The sequence below is a fragment of the Myxine glutinosa genome, chromosome 12, assembly GCF_964187855.1.
Source record: "Myxine glutinosa chromosome 12, kmMyxGlut1.1, whole genome shotgun sequence".
NCBI lineage: Eukaryota > Metazoa > Chordata > Myxini > Myxiniformes > Myxinidae > Myxine > Myxine glutinosa.
The window spans coordinates 55582132-55605056 of NC_136272.1; the positions used below are offsets into that span (position 1 = coordinate 55582132).

The 22925-nt window shown below is 47.2% G+C and overlaps 1 protein-coding gene across 1 annotated transcript in view; it reads right to left on the reverse strand.

The window, feature by feature from the left end:
• Positions 1-1799: 1799 nt before the first annotated feature.
• Positions 1800-22925, reverse strand: part of LOC137437231 (general transcription factor 3C polypeptide 1) — a 405949-nt gene continuing 384823 nt past the window's right edge. Inside the window, exons 41-42 of the mRNA XM_078766829.1 lie at positions 9050-9187; positions 1800-2606 (exon numbers count right to left, since the gene is read on the reverse strand). Of these exons, the coding sequence (XP_078622955.1) occupies positions 2334-2606; positions 9050-9187 (411 nt within the window). The 3' untranslated portion in view covers positions 1800-2333. The remainder of the gene's footprint in view (positions 2607-9049; positions 9188-22925) is intronic.

Consider the following 22925-nt stretch of genomic DNA (forward strand, 5'->3'; position numbering starts at 1 on the left):
TCCAATAACTTTATCGGTCGATACGAGCGACAGTCCAGAGGGTCACCTTTCCCATTGTGTCGAGGGACGAGGGTACTCAGTTCCCAATCCACTGGAATGCGGCCTTCTTTCACCACCATATTGCAGATCTCTGTCATTCTCTTCACACCCAAATTTCACGCTGCCTTCAACATATCTCCCACAATTCCCGTCGGCCCTCCCACTTTTCTACTCTTCATTGCTTGTGTCGCTTCCTCAACTTCCTTCTCGGTTATCTTCTCTGCCGGTCCTAAAACTGGGTTACTCTCCATGTTGCCATCCCATTCATTCTCTGCATTCAACAGTATTTCCATATATCTCTTCCATCTTCCTTTAATTCCATCTGGGTCCACAACGATTTGTCCCACTTCATCCTTCAAGCAACTCACCCCCATCACATCACACCTCTCTTTCGCTATCTGCTTTGCCATTCTGAATACCGCTCTCTGACCCTCTTCCAAATCCAAGCGTTCTCCGAAAATTTTCCAACATGCCTCCTGCGCCTTTGCTACCTCTTTCTTTGCAGCCTTCTTGGCTGCCTTATAAATTTCATGCTCTGCCTTTTCTGCCCCCGTACCCTTCGACTTCTGCCACTCCTTGAACTTCTTCCTCTTCTCGTCAATCCTCTTTCCAATTTCATCATCCCACCACCATGTTTCCGAGTGCCTCGGTGGTCCATTTGTTCATCCACATACCTCACCAACGGCTCCCAACAGACTATCTTTCATTGACATCCAAACACTTTCATGCTCAACCACATCATCCTCTACCATACCCAGCCTCTCTTTTAATGCCTCCCTTACTGTCACCTCTTTCAACCTCCACACCTTCATTCTCAGTTGGTACTTCACCCGCCGAGCTCTCCTCTCACCTTTCACCCTTATGTCGCAGACAACCAAGTGGTGCTGTGAAACAGCCTCCTCCCTCCCAGGATCACCTTTGTGTCCCGGAGGTGCCCCCTATCTCGCCTACGCACCAGCAGGTAGTCAACGATTGTCGTCGACCCACCTGACGTGTATGTAACAAGCTTATTATCCTCTTTCTGGAACAGAGTATTACAAATCAACAAATCAGCTCCATCAGCAAACTCCAAAATCCTTTCACCTTCTCCATTTCTCACACCATATCCGTAACCCCCATGAACTCCCTCAAAACCGTCCATACTCCTTCCCACATATCCATTTAGGTCTTCTCCTACCACAACAACCTCCTCATCTTTCACGTTTTCCATCAGCTTCTCTATCGCACACCAGAACTTGTCCTTCTCTTCATCTTCATGACATCATTATGACATTATGACATCATCATTAACATATTTTATTCCCCATGGAGAGTTCTTTACAATGAGCCATGTTTCAATTTTGTCTATTCCGCCCTATTGGAGATTTCGAGGTGCCACATTTTTCGTTTTTTCCAAGATGGTGGCCAAACCACGTGACCGATGACATCATTATTCTCTTTCTCCACCAGTTTATGCCGACATGGCGCTCAAGAAATTTAATCTTTATTGGATGAAGTTTTGCACTTGTCGAATTGACATCATAATGGAGGCACATATGACATCATCGGTAACATATTTTATTCCCCATGGAGAGTTCTTTACAATGAGCCACGTCTCAATTTTTTATATTCAGCGCTTTTGGAGATATAGCGGTGCAAAGTTTTTCGGTTTTTCCAAGATGGCGGCCGAACCACGTGACCTATGACTTGATAATTATTTTAAAAATTATACAGGTGGAGTTGCACATGTGATGAAAAATTCCTGTCAATCGGACCAATGGTTGCAGAGAAAATCATATTTATTCTGTGCGGACAAACAGACAGACAGACAGACAAACAAACGGACTCAAATGCAATACCCTCTCCTCTGGCGAGGGTAACAATGGTTCAGCTTTATCAATATCACCATCTCTTTCTGATGAACAGAAGATGAGACACTTAATAGGACAGCCTGCTGTGCCAGTTCACTCAGCTGGAACTCGGACCACGCCTGGTTGTAACCTCCGTTAACCAACCTCGATTGCCAGGCGTAAAGGGTGACGTGGCATGCTGGTGCAAAACTCACAGCCCATTCAAATAAATGGACACGATGCAAAATAAAAAGCATCCATTTATTTCTCAGACTGAGAATTGCTGCACAATGATCAAAACAATAATGAGAAGATGGTGGTAGCCAATGCATCACAAATCACTCCTGGCAGAAACCCATGTATTCTAAAACCTGCCCATTGAGAAGTTGATGCCTTTGTCCCAATGGTCAAGATCACGATGACCGTTGGAGATTATCAAAGTCAAATCTCATGAAAATGTGCTATTTAGGAGTGGATGTAGGTGAGCCACTTGCTCCAATAATTCTCTGTTGGAAATAACTGGGCAAGTTTCAGGACACCATCGACAATCGGTTCGTAGAAGGTCGTGCAGGACTCCGGCTCTCCAAGCAGAGCCACCGAGGGTGACGTTGAAGACGGACTTTCCACAGGCTTGGGTGATAAAGAGAATTCACGAGGACATGTTGGTTGAGAAAAGAGTGAAGGACGAGTGCAGGAAAGGAGGTGCCGTTTGCAGATACACCCGGCGTCTTCCAAAACCTAGGAAGTTACACAGGGGAATGGGAAAGTAGAGAAATTGATTATTAGCACGGACATATAGTGTTGCGTTTATGGTGGGAGAGGAAGATGGGCGGTGGGGAGGAGAGGGTAGAGATTACCTTAGAACAGATAGAACTGTATGGAGTAGTATGGTCTGTGTGTGAGTAGGTAGCCAATCTTGATGTAATAAATAGGGGCACGTCAGCTTAAGGATTAGATTATATTATCTGTTTGAATGTGCACCATACTGAGAGTGGTGCTATATAAAGATAGCGAAGGATTAAGTGAAGTAAATATGCATACAGACCTCCCTGTAAACATCTTCCTGGTGCACCGGGTGGCAGCAGGACAGCTCTGATAAGTTGGAAGAGTGAGGCAGGTCATGGGACCTGGGAGTGTGGGAATATTCCACAAAGTCCAAAGCAACTTGATATGTGCTATGGAGGGCAGATAGCCCGTGAAATTGGATAGGTAGCTTGAAATTGGGCTCATCTGACAGCTGACATCCATTGTGGGACGTGCTCAAGTCGATGGGGTTGTGAATTGGTTAAGTTAAATTGTCTGATAAGGTCGGCCTGCATGTGCATTTGTTTTTGGAGCCATCCTCTCCCTGCACCGTGACATCGGAGTGAGGAGACGAGGAGAGAAGAATTTGTACGTAGAAATATTTGAAATTTGTTTGTAACGAAGTGGGTAGCACGGTAAGGATAATAAGTAAGTTAGCTATGGCTCGCTGTCCACAACCCCTCTTGATTTATTTTGTTGAGATTAATTCGGTGTGAGTCTGTAAGCGTTAAGGCTGGAGATGCTGCCCCTGCAGTGAACCTTACAGGAGGTGCAGTTCCAGAGAGGGTAGCCAATCTCAATGTCATAAGTAAGGACAGCTTAAGGATTGTCTGTTTGAATGTGCACCATACAGAGGGTGGTGCTTTGTAATCGATAGCGAGGGATTAAGTGAAGTAAATGTGCACACAAACCTCCCTGTAAACATTTACCTGGTTCACCGGGTGGCAATAAGACAGTTCTATTGAGTTGGAAGAGCGGGGCAGATCATGGGACTCTGCCAGGCAAGAAGAGGTGGGGGGAGAGCTATGATTGTCTCATGGAAGGGGTGGGGCCCAACACCTCGAGGGTTGGAGGGTTGTCAAAAGAGCAAGTGGGAGGAGATTATGACGCACGAGCGATTGTGGAGTTCTGAGGAGGAAGGGGCAGAGCGTTGCCCGGGGAGAAGAGGGAGGAGCCAGCAGCTCTTGGTTTGGTGCGCATAGAGGAGTGAGAATGGTTCTGAGGAGAGCTTGCGAGTCTCAGATCATTCAAGAGGGTTATGAGCAGATTTGGAGTGCTCCAGAGTGTTTAAGGGTCACACTCTGAGAGGGGAATAAGGGAATGTTGTGACAGGGACAGAGTTCTGAGAGGATCACAGATTTCTAAGGAGAAATAAAGAGAACTGGAACATGGGAGCGTGGGACGTTAGGGCGGGTCATACTCAGGTGCCAAAATGAATCTGAAGGAAATCCTAACATGAGGGGTGTCCATATTGTTTTTTTATGGGGAATTCAAATATGAGTTTATTTTTGGATAGGATAACTCTAACCTACATCAATTTGTATTTCTAAATTGCCAATTTTACCCTTTCGAACCCCTTTATAAGATATTAAAAGATATAAGGGAAATCATTCATATTGACACAGCCAAATCAAATGTACATATTTATTAACAGGTGAACTGTATGTACAGACTTGGCATTTAATATGGAATATTTTTTTTGTGGGGGTGAACGTACTTTTCAAGATGTCTTAGAACCAAAAGTTCATTGGAATTATGTTGAAATTATTCTAGATTTTGTTAATGTGACCTTTAAAAGAAACAAAAACCACATTTGACATTTCGAAACAAATAAATTGATCCTGGAAAGTGATGTAAACTGATATCGAACTCAATTCATGGACAGTGCTGTGTTAAACTTCTGTACGTTTTCCAGAAGTATCTCTTTATTTTGCACATTAGCCAAAAATTTTTTAAACAAAAACAAAAGTTAAATTACGACTGGGATTACGGACAGTAAAATTACAGTTCAGTACTTCGTGTAACCCCCACGAGCATTCAGGAGAGCACGTACACGTTGAGGCATGCTGTTCACGAGATTTGCTAAGGTTTGGACAGGAATCGCTTGCCATGCAGTGACAATAGCCTGCTGCAATTCACGCACAGAGGTCGGCTGCTGGTCCTAGTGGTCGATTTGATGCGTTAATTCTGCCCACAAGTTCTCGATCGGATTAATATCCGGGGACATGGCAGGCCACTCCATATGCTCTACACCACGGTCAGCAAGAAAGGGTTGGATCATGCAAGCACGATGAGGCCGTGCATTGTCATCTTGGAAGACAAAGTTTCCTCGAAAGGCTACACGAGCAAATGGAAGCAATGTTTCTTCCAGAATGGCTCTGTACTTGAACTGGTTCAGGTTTCCATTCAGAACAACCAGGTCAGTTTTGCCCCCTGCATGAAAAGCAGCCCAAACGGTCACCCCACCACCTCCAACTTGGACTCTTGGCACTATACAATCTTTGTTGTCGGCTTCATGCACTTGTCTGCACACTCGGACGCGGCCATCTTGACGATAGACCAGAAATTTAGACTTGTCACTGAAGATCACATGATTCCAGTGTCCTGGCTGACATTGACGGTGCTCTCTGGCCCACTGCAATCGGTGCTGGCGGTGTTGTCTGGTCAGGCGTGGCTTTCTCAGGGGACGCCTGGCACGATAGCTTGCTTGAACCAGTCGTTGGTTGACTAGCCTTCTGGATACAGGCACATTTGTCAGTTGCTGCCACTCAGCCCGAAGCCGATTAGCTGACTTGGTACGGCCATTGCGGACTAACCGGTGCAGCTGGCGATCATCCCTCCTTGTGGTTCTGCGGGGACGTCCTGGCCTCGGTATTGGAGTAGGGACACCCCTCTGAGCATTTCGTTTCAGGATCTTTGACACCTGACCTTGAGTGATGCCATAGTGCCGAGCAATAGCACGCTGTTTCATGCCGTAATTTCGTAAAGCCACCACTCCATGACAAAAAGCATTGTCGAGTTGACGGACCATCTCCAGAGGAAGCGGTAATAACTTTTGGAGACGTGCAGCAGTTGTTTTCCACTAATACAGAACGCAACAACCCTTGTATACCCGACTGTGAAGCCAATCATCAAATGCACCTGTCCGTACATTTTGCCATGCCACCTGTGATATAATCCTATTGTTGACTTCTTGCTGCGACAGACAATCAGTGACATGGTTCTTTTAACAAATAAATCACCAAAGTGTAAAAGAAACTCACCAGATTGATATACTGAGTTAAGAAAGTAAAACCAAGTCAAGGAAAAAAAAAATTCCATATTAAATGCCAAGTCTGTATATCACTGGTTACAATTACAAAGATCAATCTCCTTACTTCTTGAACTTTACCAGGTTGCACAAGTCCTGCTTTGACTCTTTCTTGGACATCAGCCTCCTGCTGGTCTCCTGAGCCCTGATGCCTCCATCCCTCTTTTCCTGTGCGAAGTACCTCTCATAAGCCTCAGTCACCATTTTAACAACCCTCTCAATGCTTTGTGTGTGGCAAGGCCAGTTGAGCACCTCCATGGGGGTGTTGATGAAGTTCTTCACCTCCGAGGTGCTTAGGGAGCAGGTGAGAGGTGGCTCTGACACACCTTCTGACCAGCTGATCAAGTTACCAATGCTGGAAGCATCACAGTTGATGTCAGGTGTCTTTCTGGTCCTGACAGAGGAGTCCCCCAGCTGAGTGTCTGGGTCCCCCTCTCCCCTGATGGCCAGGATTCTCTCCACCCCCTCAGTCCTCTCCTTCTGATCCTCAGAGCACAGCAGTGTTTGGAGGATGGCTTCACTGTGGGCATACCAAGCAGATCTTCTCACAGTCGGCATCACAAGGTCCAGCACCTCCTTCCTCTGGGACTTGAGGCAGTCCAGCTGAAACAAGATGTGCCTAGGCCCTTCGATCCAGGAGTGCTTGACTTTCACGTTGAACCAACATGGATAATACACTCCAACGATGAATTCCACAATGAATTGCAGATTCTTCCGGTTCTTTCCTTTCAGTCCATGCTTTGACACCCAGAGCCTGAGAAGTCTGTTCGCTGTGGTGAGCCAGCGGCTGTGGTTTACTGGTCCAGTCTCCACTAGAGCCAGCCTTGCAGGAAGCACTCCATCCCTGATTGCACAGACAATTTTATAGCCATAGTGTTGATCAGTTGAGAGATCTTCAATGGCCTTGTCAGACAGCTTGATCAGTGGAGGGCCAACAAAGATCCGGGTGAAGTTTGGATTGATATCCAAGTCTGTAGCAGAAGCAAGGAGCTTTCCGATTGGCCCGGAAAATGTGTTGTCTGACAGAGTAGGGCCATCAAGGTGAACAATGAGATGGCACAGGGGAAGTTCACCAGTGTGCAGGTTGCACACGAACCAGACCAGCTTTCTCCCCAGGTGCAGCTCCAGCTTCCGCATTACTCCAGCTTTCACACCAGTGTTGACATTTGTTGAGTCTCCTCCAATGGCCCACAAGGTCTTATCAAACCACTTCTCTTTCAGCCAGGCAAACAGGACCTTAGCAATCTGCTCCGCATGTGACTCCTCTTTAGTTGCTTTCTCTGGGGTAAAGTGGAACAGATAGTAGCTACCAGGCTCACTAACAACACTATAGTGTTCTTCCTTGATCTTTGCAGGAAAAGATTTGTCACTGCCCTCAGCTTTCATCATCACATTGGTCAGGTCAATCCGCCCATCAAAGAGGATGCAGGAGATCCCCCCCCCCCTCTTCCCTGCACTTCTCATCAAACTCTTCCCCCAGCTCTGTCATCAACTTCTCCTGTGCTCTATTGACCTTGTTCTTATCAATCACTTTACTTGTATTGTCTTCTGTGATGATTCCTGCATCAATCAGAGCTGCAGTTGCTATCGCTGCAGTTGGCCTCAGCCCTATGCCATACCTTACACTAGCAAGGGCAATGTTTGGAATCTCATCATAGTTTTTCTGGACCTTTGCTGAAGCTGCAGGCTCAGTGTCAGTTTCAGGGAAGAGCTCAACTTCAGTGACAAACTCATCTTCAGCACCACTTCTCTCCAATTCCAGATCCTCATCACCATCTGACAAAAATCTCTCACCATCCTTCCTGGCTGCCTTCTCTGCTGCTGCAGCATTTTCCTCCTTGCTCCTTCTCCTTTTCTCTGCATTCTTTTTCTTTTCCTGCCTTTCCAATGTCCTCACCTGTCTCTTGTGCTCTGGCAGATCAGGGCTCCCCATTTGGTGGGGTCCTTTACTTCCAACCTTCTCTTTCTGTCCCTTGATGTAGGCAAGATCTTTCACAGGAATCATTTTCTCTCTGCTGCAGGAACAGTTAATGTGGGCTTGGATCACACAGCCCTCACCGGCCTCACAGCCTCCCCCCTCACAACTGGTAATCTGACACTTGCAAGTCAAAATATCAAATAACTTGTCTAACTTGACAATGAACCTCTCTTTGGCATCAAGTTTGCCCTTCCCAAGAGAAAACTTCACTGCCTGATTCCAGACCTCCTTGAGCTTGGACATGATGGTCACCTTTTCATTGATAACAGGAGGCTTGAAAAGAGCATTAGCTTTGCTCCGCTGACAAATCAGACCAAGGTAGATGTCAGACACGAGCTGATCCACTGGGTAGTTCCTCCTGTCATCTTCACTTTGCTCCCTCAAGTAGATGCCACACCTCAGGATATCCCTCACAGTTGGCAGTTCAGACACCAACAGCTCCTGCCCAGTGCCAACAAGATTACTTAAAGGAGAACTTGATTTCATCCTTGTTCTGACTTGAGCCATTTTTAGTAGTTCACACTGAAATAAAAACAATAATACACAGGTAAGTATCCACTACAGACAGATATTAAGGTATTACACAGGTATTACAGAAAACCGTCAAAATATTCACTTCACAGGTCACTATTTTCTTTCACATGTAACTCAGGCTAGCAATAGGTAAGTACACAAATCAATTAACAAATATAATATAAAACAATGTAATTTACATCTAAAATTATTATCTATTTGTTGCTCAGGTTCCTAATCAAAAACGTATACTGGCAATGCCATAAGAAGAGAAGACGGATGGATAAGGATTGCCAACCTCCTCAACATCGAGCTTTCAGCAACAAGATGGCTACAACTGCCGTCCCAACAGGAAGTTACCAAAATAAAAGCCCTAACTTCAAAATAAAAAACGTCTCTTTTTTCCAAGAAGAATAGCAAAATAATCAAAAATTTAATAATAATCAACTGCAAATTGATGTAGGTTAGGGTTATCAGAACTTTAAAAAAACCTCAGATTTGTGTTCTACACACCAAAATACGTAATATGAACACCCCTCTCGATTGATTTACAAAAAAAAAAGAAGTATGGCCCACCCTAGTGGGACATGGGACGTGGGCCGGCGGAGGAGAGAGCTTTGGGCCTCGCGTGGGCAGCAGGCGGCGGCGTGAGTTCACGCTTCCCACGCAAGGACTCAGGGACCCGTTCGGTGGCCGGCGGGATTCAGGGACCGCCTGAGGAAACCACAGGGTAGCAGGCAAACGCACCACACAATCACATTTATTTTTCACTTTAGTTTTCCCCTTGTGTTGTAAATGAGTCTGTATGGAGACGTCTCATTTAAGATTTTAGTTTACCTTAGCATTTTGTATCCTGGCATTTATTTTTACTAGTACACCCGCACACTATGGGAGCGACATGAAGGGTCATTCCTCTTTAAGGTCTATAGATTACAGTCGATCTACGGTCGGGTCTCAAGAACATTGGGTGTGTGTTCATTTACCAAGGTTCTTGCAGAGAGATCGCCAAGTGGTTTAAGCATTCGAGCAAGCACTCCATTCAAAACTGTTAAGGAACAGCCAGCTTTTTTTTTTTCTTCTTTTTTTTTGTATACTGAATCGAGGCTCGTGAAAGAGCTAACATTTACTTCACAAACAAATCGACCAGACAAACAAAATACACAAAAAGAGGGAGCGGAAGACAAGATGGGGAGAAAAGGGGAAGCACACAAACACAACATCCGAGAGCAGGGAGATGTGTGGAAGGGAGAGGGTCTGGGGGGAGGAGGCATGGGAAGGGGGGGGGGGGGAGGGAGAAGTATAAAGCACAAGGACACCAAGGACTTCCAGGACAGAAGTTGGTATTTCAAAAAGGGGAATTGGGGTGAAATTAGCGGGGGTAGAAAAGATCAAGGTTTTGGATGGGGGAAGATAAGAGATGGTGGTGAACAGCTGTTTTAAAGACCTGGAGGGAGGAGTGGGATTGAAGGGAGTGTGGGAGTTTGTTCCAGAGGCGGGAGAAAAGAGGAATGAAGGAGTGAAGGTGAGCAGAGAGTCTTGATTTTGGCAGTTTAACCAAAAGAGGGTTGCAGGCAGATCTTGTGCGACCTGTAGGAATATTTGCGGGACAGAGCCCAGAGAGAGCTGGGGGGGGCAAGGCCAGAGAGGAGTCGGTAGAAGACAGAAAGACCACCAACTTATGTAACCCTTAGTAGCTTGGCAAGCGCAAGCCAGCTGCTTGGTGAATGAGCACAATCAGGGCTTCCTCCCTTTCAGTTTAGTGTTAAACAGCAGGAGCGAGTTTCAAAAGTTCGCTACCAAAAATGTCACGGTAGCGACAGAAAGGGCCATGTTATTAACCCAACATTTGTGGGGTATATAGAGTAATGTAGATCTTCGCTCAGTTCTGCAAGTAAACCTGACTTCACGGATGTTGGGATTCCTCCAAATTTCTTCATTTAGTGTTATAAAGAGCATTGGCGACTGTTTAAAAAGCTAATCATACGTGCTTGTGGTTTATAATCTTTTTACTTCCTGTAGAAGCCGTTGCTCCCACGGAAACGCCATTATAACTATAAGGTACTTATACACGTTATCACTGCAGGAAAAACACCTTGGGAAGTGGGACATTATTAGTATTAATATTGTTTTGTAACAACATTAATAATATGCGATTTCATCATTAATTTTGTTATTCAAAGGGTCTTTGGAAAAATGCCACGATAAATCTTCTTCTTTGGAAAAAAAAATACCACGATAAAGCTAATTTAACATTGATATACACCTCAACATGCAACCCCATTGAGGGCAATGGCAGGGAAAACCGGCTCGGGGGAGAAAACCCCCTTGGGGATTGGGGGCAAATGAATGCGTGACAACCTTCATTATGTAACCCTTAGTCGTCCTGTCAAGTTTGGTTGAGATTGGATAAGTAACGACAGAATGTATTGCGGTCAAAATTTCATTAGACAGACAGACACCAAATGGTGTATTTTCGTGTGATTAAACCGTTATTTGTTGAGTTTTAATTCCGTGCCTGTCTTGTTTAATCGTTCGTGGGTTTGAGGACGCCTCAGTGGAATCTGTGCAGGTAAGAGCCTTGCTGCCCTCCACCCTCGTGCGTGTAAAAGAAATAACACCGCCATAGTTTGGGTACGCCTTGGAGGTAAAGCTCGGTCGGCCATCCGTCACCAGGTGTGTTAATCCCGGTGAACAGGACAAAATTTACGAACCCGAGGTATTTTCTTCACTACAGCTTCACTCCCTTTTACACTCTTTAGACCCTTTCCATCCCTTAGGGCTTAGACCCTTTGCAACCCTTAGACCCATTTAGACCCTCTAGACCCTTTGCACCCCCTATACCCCATTGGACCACGTACACTACACACATTAGACCCTTTAAACTCCTTTCGACCCTTTACCCCCCTTAAACCCATTGAAACCCCTTAGACCTTTTACAACCCAAATACCTTTACACCCATTAGACCCTTTCATACCCATTTCACCCCTTTTGAGACATTTTTCAGACCTATTGACTTTTTAAGACCCTTTGGACAATGTAAGACCCTCTGGACAATTTAAGACCATTTGGACACTTTTGACCCTTTTCGCTCTTTCGTCCTTGTACACCTTTAGACCTCATTTGTCCCTTTTAAGAGCCTCGATTCTTTAAACACTTTAGTCCCCTTTATGACCCTAAAAACACTTTAGACCCTCAGAAAATTTGAAAACATTTCCTCCCAAAATCGGTTTTGCTGATGTGGAATTGTAAAGGACATATAAAGGCAAGTTATTGCCAACTGTTAAAATTAGTATTAAAGACAGAATGTGCTTTCAAAGCTTGCAGCCTGAGCAACGCAGTGAAAATGAAAACAGGACGATAAGCGGCCATCTGTAAGATTGAACCTTTGTCCTTTAGTGAAAGGCCCAGGGGCAGAGAGTCGACTCAGCCCGGGTTTGAATGCAAGTCAACTATCTGAGATTGAATTTGTCAGTGTTGACCTTTTCGACCCAAACAATGACCCTGTTCCCTTCTTCCCGTGATAGCCATCTTTTGTAAACCTCTTAGTGGCTCCATGATGGAACGCAGATGGGCTTTGGCACCAAAAATACTGAGTTGACCAAGGTTTGTGTTGACCTCGAAATTCAAACTGAACAAGATCAAAGCAGCAGGGGTCTATTTAAGAGGACGCTCCAAGGCTGCGAGGAGAGAGAATACTTCAACCGAACGACGCGTCGTATCTTGTCTGTATTTTGTGTAAAGTCCTCTCCGCAAATCGGAATAAATCTCGATCTGAACTGAGCGAGTCTGAGTCCCTTTGAGTCTGAGCCTCGTCTTGAGAAACCTCTTCCCTAACAGTTCCCGAACACTGACCAATCTGTGCACTATTCGTGTTGCATCACAAGTTGCAATGACGAATCTAAACTGATATCTCAAAGCAAAACTGATCTTTAAACGTGAAACTGCAACTACTGATATATGGATCGTCGAAGGGGAAGCCAGAATTAAATGCTGTCATTTCTCTTTTAGCATTCAGTTTTTATTACATATTTGTGAAAATTAATGATGTGTAGTGAATCTAGAGATTTTACAATGTCTGAATGCAACATATGCCTGAACAGATCCAAATTTCTTTGCACCTTTCATATTTAAAACAATTTCATCAGTCCTTGGCATTTGTGAATCGTGACAGTCCATGGTAATTTTAACGGACACTGGCGACGTGATATCTGTGCACCCTTTTCTCCAACTTTTTTATGCCTCTGCCGACGAAGTCGCCGTAGGCATTACGTTTTCAGGTTGTCCATCCAGCTATCCGTCCGTGATTAGATTACCACGATAACTTGAGAACGGCTAAAGGGATCTTAGTCAAATTTGATACACTTATGTAGAATGATGTAAAGATGAACCGATTAGATTTTGGGGTCAAGAGTTCAAAGGTCAAATTCTGTAATAGGTCTATAACTTGAGAACGGCTGAAGTAATTGGTTCACGAGTTATCAAGTGACCACTATATTCGTCATGTGTCTGCGTCTGTCTGTGTGTGTGTGTCTGTCTGTCCGCAGCATAACTACCCGATGATATCATCCGATCTTGATGAAACTTGGATGGCAGGTTGATAGCATGATCTATTTGTGTCCTGCGTAGAGTGGGCGTATTGCGCTGATTGTGGGCGGAGCCACGCCCGAAAAGATGTCTTTTTAGGGGGTAATCGATTTCAAGCTACATCTTCTCCGAGGGAGTGGGTGGAATCAGACGGGGGTTTCGGTATTGGGTTAGGCCAATGTCATGTGTGGGACATTTGTTGAACTCCCCACGGAGCTCGATTTTTCATTTTCACCCCAAGGTCAAGGTCACAAGGTCACAAAATTTAGAAAAGTCGATTTTTGATGGTTTTATTACATTGTTGGCTTCCTGAGAGGGTGAAATGTCGTACATGACCTTATATTATCACATACATAATGAAATTCAAGTATTCCAACAAATTTCAGAAGCCTCGACCTTTGACACCTTTTGAAGGTCACAAAGGTCAAAGTTTCAAAGTTGTTGGAATCGAACTGAATTTTCGGTATTGTGTAGCTAACTAGTCTCATAACAGATAATACTGTAACGATTTTGAGAAGTGTGTAACGATTTTGGGAAGTGTGTAACGAATTTGAGAAGTGTAACGGTTTTTTGAGAAGTGTAACAATTTTGGAGGAAGTGTAACGAATGTGAAAACGTTACAATGTGAACGTTACAAACGTACGGTACCACCCTGTTAATGTAAATAATGGTCGCAGTCAGCGTCCTAGTTAATTGCATGGAATATACACGCAGGTCACGATATATCTTTTAAATAGTGTATTTCCTTATTCCATGTAGGCTAAGTATGTGTTTTCCCACTAGATTGACTTTGCATTGTATCAAACAAAATAAGCGTAGGCCCTTCCAATTTCCCCAAAACCTCCCTTCCATTTGCCTTCCGCATTTTGGTCGGTTTTTCTCTTCAACCACCATTGGCCACGAGGTAAGGTTGGAGAAGAAAGGCGTGTCTCCACCTCGTCAGAAGAGGGAAAGAGTGAACCGGCCCTAACAGCCAATCAACACCGCGGTGAGTGACCCGGTAGGCGTGCCCTCGGAGTCGGCGGCTTGATTTCGCCCGAGGTGATAAAAGCGCCTGCAGGGGACTGCTTTGAGAGATGAGCTGGAGCTGGAGAGGAGCAACGAGGCTGCACCAAAGAGAGGCGGTGAGATGCGAAACGCTCCAAGCCAAAGAGGAGAGGTACTCGGCAAGGAGACCAGCTTTGGAGAGACGCGCTGAAAGGAGGGAGACGGCCCCGCCCCAAGAAGAGGAGCAGGTGTGCCGAACCAGCGCGTGGCGTCTCCCGCAGTGGATACGCGACGGAGGGTTTCCCGCCAAAACCGCGAGGAATTGCGACCGGCGGCCTCCCGACCTTGCCTCCATCTCAAGCCTTACCTGCCTGCATTATCCCCTGCGTAAGTGTGAACGTCCTGTCCTGCTCGTTTGTCTTGGGGCTAAGTAAAAATGAATAGTGTAAGTTAAGGATTCGCTGTGTTACTGCTTCTTCCATCCATTGCTTGTGTGTGTATAATAAAACCTGTTCTTCCTCCGTATTCTTCTTCTTCTTCTTTTTCCTTCTCTTTCGGTCGCTTTAGAGATTTCCCGATTGAATATCCGTGGGGCGATCTGGTCAACGTCGGGTGAAATCGGGTTTTAATCGGGGAGTAACTGTTCGGACGCGGTTAAATACACCACCGCTCGGTCAATATAACATCTAAAAGCCGCGTCTGTAACAATTGGTGTCGAGGAGTTGGATTCGAACCTGGGACTAAATTTGTTAGGCCCAAATTTTGGAACACCAATTGTACTATTAGAGTAACAATTGGTGTCGAGGAGGGAGATCGGACCCGAAATCGGACCCGAAGCGCGCTTAACGCGCTCAAAATTACAAGCTGCCGAAATTTATTTTGTTTTATAAAGCAAAACCCGAATTTTGAGATCGCGCCATGGACAATCAAGGCGATCGGATGTCGGTGGGAGAGATAGACAGGGTGGAATCGACCCAGGACCTCGGGGAAATGTATGTGGAGGAAAGGGAGGAGGAGAAAAATGGCAATGTGGTTGCGGAGGTTTCAGACGCACAAAATGGCGCCCTCGCGCACGTGGTTGAGGGGGCCACGGTCGCGGAACCAATGAGCGCGACCCAAATGCAAGCCTTCATGACCCAATTCATGGTGGAAATGCAGAAAAATAACGATAGTGAGAAAATGGAAAGCAGAAAAAATGGGGGCCCTTATGGACAGGCTAGAAGCCAAGATGGGGGTAATGGGAAACCAAATGGGGGTAATGAGGGACGAAGCGAGGGGTACCGGTGAGGAGTTAGACAAGAAATTTGGGAAGTTCGACAAAAATTTTGAGGGGTTAGACAACGGGATAAAAGAGGTAAAGAATGGGTTAATGGGGGTAGAAAACAGAATGGCCGCTCAAGAAAATCAAATGGAAGGGATGCAAAAGGGGTTAGAGGGGGTAGAAAATAGAATGGCTGCCCAGGAGAATCAGATAGAGGGAGTGAAAAGTGGGTTAGAGGGGTTAGAAAACAGTATGGAAGGCAAATTGAGGGACATGAGGGACCAAGCGGAAAGGGAAGTTAACCAAATGGGGCAGCAGATAGAGGGGGTCAGAATGGGGGTAGAAACCAAACTGGATGCTCACAGGGAGGAAATGGAGCAGATGAGGGTGGCATCTGGGCAGGAGATGCAAGTGATGGGAGAGGAGATCAGAAGAGGGGTAAGTGAGGAGGTTTCGGGGCTGCGCGAGGAGGTAAAGCGAGGCGAAAAGCGTATAGAGAAAGAGGTGAGAAATAATACGGCAAAGTTACAGGGGGGAATAGAAGATCTGACGAAAGGAGTAGAACAGCTGACAGAGGGACAAACTAAGTTAGTGGAGCAGGTTCAAAAGAACACTGCGGTACTAGGAGGGTTAAAGGCGACACAAAAAGAAATTAAAAACGAATTAATAGCGACGCAGAGGCAATGTCAGATGGTACGGGAGGAACTGACAATGAGGGTGGAAGAGGTGACAGAAGCAATGGAGACGAAGGACCGGGAGGTAAGGACGCACGTAGAAACGGTCACGGTAGCCTTAGAGGACGAACTTGAGGAGACGCACCGAGAAATAAAAGAGGTTAAACAAAAATTAGAGGAAGTGGGAGAAGAGGTGAGTGAAATTAAGAAGGGACGGACAGAAACTAAGAGGGAGATAAAGGAGGAAGTCATGGAATATGTACAAGGTCTGTGTTCAAATCATGATGTGATGCTCACTAACCAAATAAAAAGTTTGCAGGTGGCAGAGGAGGTGAGACGAAGTACGGAGGTGAGTGGCAATGTATATGATGTGAGGAAAGCTTCAGTCGGCTTGGGGATTGGTTTGGATCCGGGTGTTCGTGAGAGGCCGTTGGTGAAGTGTGCGACAGGTCTGGTGTGCGAAAAAAGAGGTGTGCGAGAATGTCCGACCATGGGGTGTGTGAGGAAAAAGTGCACGCCGAGGAGTGAGTGTGCCGTCAAGAGTGAGTTGGTCGAAGCGCGTGTGCGAGGGAGCACAGGGAAGCGCGGTGTGGTGAGTGTTACGGAGGAAGTAACGAAAAAGTGTGCGCGGGAGGACGCGCGAGAAAGGTGTGTAACGGACGGGTGCATGAGGAAAGAGTGTGCTGTCGAGAGTAAGGGTGAGTGCGCGACCGAGAGTGGAGGTGAGAGTAGTGAGAGTGAAACGGAGCGTGAGTTGGTTGTGACAGGTGAGCGAGGATGTACACCTGGAATGGAAGGAAGCACACCTGGGATGGTAGAGCGTGTGTGGGAAGGCACATTTGAGTTGGTAGTGAGGCACGTGGTTGGGTGTGCGAATGAGAGCACACCTGTGATTGTCACAGAGGAGGTGACCGAGGAGGGGGCGCGAAGCGGTGTATTGGTGAGGTGTGCGAGCGACGAATGTGTGCCAAAGTGTTCGGTGGTCAGGTGTGTGACCAAGTCGGTGAGCGGAGTGAGTGTACCGAGGTGTGAAAGAAAAGGTACGAGGAGAATGGGAACGGCTGCATGTATGAGCAAGAAAGGTAGCGTATGCATGTAAGCCTGCAGGTGAAGCGTCGACGGTAACCGGGTTAAAGGTTAGGTCGACTTTTAGCCGGATCGGGCCCTCGGTGCGTGCCGGGCTTCGCGTGCCGCGAGAACCAGCGGAGATCCGAGCCACGGCGGGTTCGAAAGGACCGCCGTGCGCGATCCACGCTGGGCCTCGCGTGGAGCGGCCGCGTCCGGGCTCCACTAGGCGGAGCGGGCAGCCCGATAGGAAGGGTCGTCATGGCGACCACTTTCTATTGAGACGTGCCGGCAGGTCGAGATCGGGACATTGGATGGCTCCACGCCGAGGTGGTGCATGGGATCTCGGCCCGGGTAAGCCTCCGTCCCTGCCCCGAATGCGGGACGTATCCAGCCGCTGGCACAAAAGAACCCGCGTTCATTGCTCGGCTGTACGAAGCCGGGCTGTAGATGTGAATTGGCGCACCGAGAGGACCAAATAAGTAGACGGGTGATGGTGATAGTGATAGTAGTGATTTGATACAAAATTTAGAAAAGTGAATAGAATTGGCAGTAAATAGAAAATTTTTGACTTGTGGAATCTGGACGAACAAAATTGATAGTGAGAGACCCCCGATGTGGTGGGATGGCAAATCCACCATCCCTCACAGAGTGGGGGCAAATGCGCAATAGTTTATGGGGTGGCTATGACAACCGAGCCAGGGAGGGCTTGGATAATGATAGGGATCTAGAAGAGATTGACATTAGGTAACGTTAAGTTTAGTTAGTGACTGATACCTGTAGTGGGGACGCAGGTAGATTAGTGTGGATTATAATGACGTGGGAGCGCAATAGTTTAAAGGGACGACTGGGAAGCGCAAGTTTCAGAGGGGAGAAGTTAGCTGAGATGATGCCGTGTGTGTGAGGATTGAACAGGTGAGAATGGAACAGGTGTGATTGCACAGGTGTGCAACTGAACAGGTGTGTGGAGCAGTGTATGAGGGAGTAGTGGTGATTGCGTGTTGTGTTGACCAAATGGTCCAGGAAGAAAGGAGGGTGCAGGTGGCACCAGGTGAGATTGCACAGGTGTGCAACGACAGGTGAATGGAGGACAGGTGTATGGAATAAATGGTATGGAGTATTGGCCAATGGATGGTCGTGGAGTGGGTATGGTGGAAATTGTGGAGTGGAGTGGATGGTGCGAAGGTGTGAATGGGGGAAGAGTGGACCCCCATCACGGATACCCGGGGCGGGTAGTGTAAGTGTTAGGTAGAGGGTACAGGTAAATTGTGGTTGGATATTGGCATCTGTGGTGCGGGTGACAGAATGGTATGTGGATGGGTGCGTTGGTGTTGTGGAAATGGCTGGGCGTGTAGCCTGTTAGTGTGTGTAGTTGGTTTGGGCACTCCACCACTGTAAGGATGTCGGCCAGGTGAGGCCGCAGGTGGGCTCTGGGAGCCGGTAGTAGTTGTGTGGATGGGGCCCGAGGATCCGGAGGACGGACCCGGGTAGCCCAGTGCCAGAGGGCACCAAGGGGTGACAGAGCCAGGAGAGGGGCTGTCCCCAGTTAGTTAGGTTAGGGTGAGGAGCTAGGTAAGCTCGGGTGGCAACTACAGTGGTGGAGGTGTGCAGGTGGGTAGACCTGTTGGGAGAGGTACACGTCGCAGCCCAGAAATTGTGCTAGAGCACCGGGAGATGAATCGGGGGAGTGAGACCCCAAAATTGAGGAGCACCACAGTTTGGCCAATGGGAATTGGTTATTAGAACCCGTAGTGTAAGTTGGCCAATGGATTGGCAGGGAAAGACCCCGGGTAGTGTAAAGTGTGTTAAAGTCATTTAGAGGATAGGTAGGATGAAGGATCTCCTCGCACCATCTGCATCCACTCACCTGAGGTGACAGGTACTCCACACCATGCCATGTTTTGATTATTTTTTATGATGCAAATGTTTGGATTGTGAGACGCATCATGACGTGGGTGTGACATTGTGCGTAATTCCATCTCTCCCTCCTTAGGAGGATTGATGATGAATTGGTGATGGCAAATTTTGAAGTAAAGGGATTGTGGAGACGAATTTGGTATAGGGGAAATATGGGGAAGACGTGACAGTAGTGACGAATTTGTAAATGTGTAGATTTTTGTACATATGGGGTGGGAACAAGGGTAGGGTAGGTGACAGGGGGGTGACGTACGGTAGGGACGAGCTTTCTCACTTCGGCCTCCGTACGCATTTCACCTTGCATTGCCTTATTGACGTGTACCCTTGTGACCTTACCCCTCGCTCAATTGTCTTTCTTTTGTCTCCCACATGACCTGTGCGCCATTGGGTGCCGATGGGAGCGTGCGTGAGGTGGCCATTGTGCGCCCGAGATTCCCAGAACCAGCATGCATTGCGTTGATGTACCACTTTATGGACCGCTGTTCTGCGGCCAAGTACCACTTGATGGACCCCAGGTTCTGGGGCAGGGCACCTCTGTTGGAAACCGGCCATAGTGGCCAGGGAATCTTGCTTGCGGACCTCGGTAAGGTGGCACCTATGCCAAAGAGGTGGACCACCCTTAGTTGGCCCCTGAGGCCCTAAATAAAAATGGACACAAGTTGTGCTTTTTATTATGTCCAAATAGGCCGCATGAAGCCTGAAGACGTCGGGAAGAACATCGGCCCAGCAGAGAAAGAGAAGACCACCACCAGTTGTTTTGTTGTGTTTATTATGAACCATGGTGACCGCACCGGATGGTGCTTTTGGGTGCTTTGTGGTGTTTGGGTGCTTTTGGGTGCTTTGGTGGTATTGGTACTGGTGCATCGATGCAATGCGTGCTGTCTCCTCCCTCCCAACAGGAATTTCTTTTTCTTGTTCCCTAAAAAGAAAAAAAAAAAGAAAAAGAAAAACACAGGTCCTGGGTTGCGTTGTAAATAAGAAATCACGTCATTGTAAATAATGCTCCCCACCGTAAATGTATAGTTTGAGAATAATCCCGTAATTCGGTTAGCTGTGGGCTTGAGTCTGTTAGACAGGGTGCAATGCAATAGGGGGACATACTTATTTGTGTTTTAAAATTGTCACACTCAGGGTCAGGTTAATTGTAGAGGGAATTACACCTACGTGCCACACTAAGTTAAAGTTTAATAGGTCCGAGGACGGACCTGAAGAAAGGGGGGTGCAGTGTAACGATTTTGAGAAGTGTGTAACGATTTTGGGAAGTGTGTAACGAATTTGAGAAGTGTAACGGTTTTTTGAGAAGTGTAACAATTTTGGAGGAAGTGTAACGAATGTGAAAACGTTACAATGTGAACGTTACAAACGTACGGTACCACCCTGTTAATGTAAATAATGGTCGCAGTCAGCGTCCTAGTTAATTGCATGGAATATACACGCAGGTCACGATATATCTTTTAAATAGTGTATTTCCTTATTCCATGTAGGCTAAGTATGTGTTTTCCCACTAGATTGACTTTGCATTGTATCAAACAAAATAAGCATAGGCCCTTCCAATTTCCCCAAAACCTCCCTTCCATTTGCCTTCCGCATTTTGGTCGGTTTTTCTCTTCAACCACCATTGGCCACGAGGTAAGGTTGGAGAAGAAAGGCGTGTCTCCACCTCGTCAGAAGAGGGAAGGAGTGAACCGGCCCTAACAGCCAATCAACACCGCGGTGAGTGACCCGGTAGGCGTGCCCTCGGAGTCGGCGGCTTGATTTCGCCCGAGGTGATAAAAGCGCCTGCAGGGGACTGCTTTGAGAGATGAGCTGGAGCTGGAGAGGAGCAACGAGGCTGCACCAAAGAGAGGCGGTGAGATGCGAAACGCTCCAAGCCAAAGAGGAGAGGTACTCGGCAAGGAGACCAGCTTTGGAGAGACGCGCTGAAAGGAGGGAGACGGCCCCGCCCCAAGAAGAGGAGCAGGTGTGCCGAACCAGCGCGTGGCGTCTCCCGCAGTGGATACGCGACGGAGGGTTTCCCGCCAAAACCGCGAGGAATTGCGACCGGCGGCCTCCCGACCTTGCCTCCATCTCAAGCCTTACCTGCCTGCATTATCCCCTGCGTAAGTGTGAACGTCCTGTCCTGCTCGTTTGTCTTGGGGCTAAGTAAAAATGAATAGTGTAAGTTAAGGATTCGCTGTGTTACTGCTTCTTCCATCCATTGCTTGTGTGTGTATAATAAAACCTGTTCTTCCTCCGTATTCTTCTTCTTCTTCTTTTTCCTTCTCTTTCGGTCACTTTAGAGATTTCCCGATTGAATATCCATGGGGCGATCTGGTCAACGTCGGGTGAAATCGGGTTTTAATCGGGGAGTAACTGTTCGGACGCGGTTAAATACACCACCGCTCGGTCAATATAACATCTAAAAGCCGCGTCTGTAACAATACATTCCTATTTATATTTTTTCAATGTCGGTTTTGACCTTTGTCATTGAATACCGCTCGCTCGTGAACCATCGTCGTCTCCTGACTTGTGTTACGTGGTCCCCTCGGTGAATACCTGGTCTCGGTGACCCCCGGACCGTGAGAGGAACTTCGCCAGAAAGCTGTATTATATATGCGCTTTCGCCACGCAATCCATATGAATTTCACCCAAGAGACAACTGATGTTCAAGGATATATTTCAATGGTAATGATACCATACAATTTCAATGACACAACCACGGAGATTTTCCCCGAGCAATCAACAATACACAACCATCAACAATTCTCAATCCACAATCAATTCCCTATGATTAAGATGGCCATCTTATATAGGTGTGTCCCGGTGAGTACTCACGACCCCCTTTTGGTCTCGGTCCCGCACAATGTCTCTGGGCCCCTCCTGACCAAGATGATGGTCGGCGTCGCCGCACTCGGGCAGTTGAACGAACCCCGGGTGGACGTGTTTCCACCGGGCAGGTATCGTACCAGGCACCCCGGCTACAGCCCCTCGTGGCCACGCGAAGCGGGTACGGGAAAGCAAGCCAAAAGCCCCACGCCGCTTGCCAGGCGTGTTAGGCCCCAACGGGCGACCCGTACGCGTCTTTTTAGACGGTGTCGCGAACGGCGCCAAACGCTGTGTCGGTGCACGGCCACACGACAGTTTGACGTCCACCGGGCAGGTATTCGTCCCGGTAACTCCTCTCGCCCGACAGGCTCGGGAACGCCGCTTTTCCACACGGCTCAATCAATTCCACCTTTCGTCGGAGCCCGGCGAGGAAGAAGAATCCCCGTCCTTTTTCCTGGTGTCTTTTCCTCTCCCGTTTCCGGTCACTTCCGTTTCCGGCCACTATTTCAGAAGGGCTCCTGACCCTCCAACCACAACAACCCTTAATATACTACACACGGATAAGCAAAGACCTGAATGGTAATTCACATACATTCACATAAATATGTAACACTCCCCCCCTTCAAGAAAGAAAGTTTGAACCCAGCGAAAACTTTCTTTGCCGGACAATTTGGAGAAACAAACCAGATAACTCAACCCCCCCCCACATTATCAGTTCCCCCCGGGCACAGTTATTACTTAAAAATAAAGCAACCAAAATTTCACCACCACCCCTCCAGATTACTCACTCTGGACTAAGCACCAGCAATGACATTGTCCCTGCCAAATCAAACTCCATCTCATGACCCTCTGACTTTGACCGTCAGTTTCTTGTGAATGAAGGTTAAGGGGTTGATCAAAGATCCAAAGTTAAGCCACTCGATAGCACTTTTTCCGGGAGGCCAAGCCGAGTATTCACTACATGGATGCCTTTAGGAACGGAGAGTTCACGGTTAGTCCGTGCAGGAAAGTTCTCTACATGGGCGCCTTGAGGAACGTGGAGTTCACGGTTAGTCCGTGCATGAAAGTTCACTACATGGACGCCTTTAGGAACGGCGTTCACGGTTAATCCGTGTAGGAATCTTGGCTCGGCGGCTCCGCCGCATTCAGTGCTTCGAC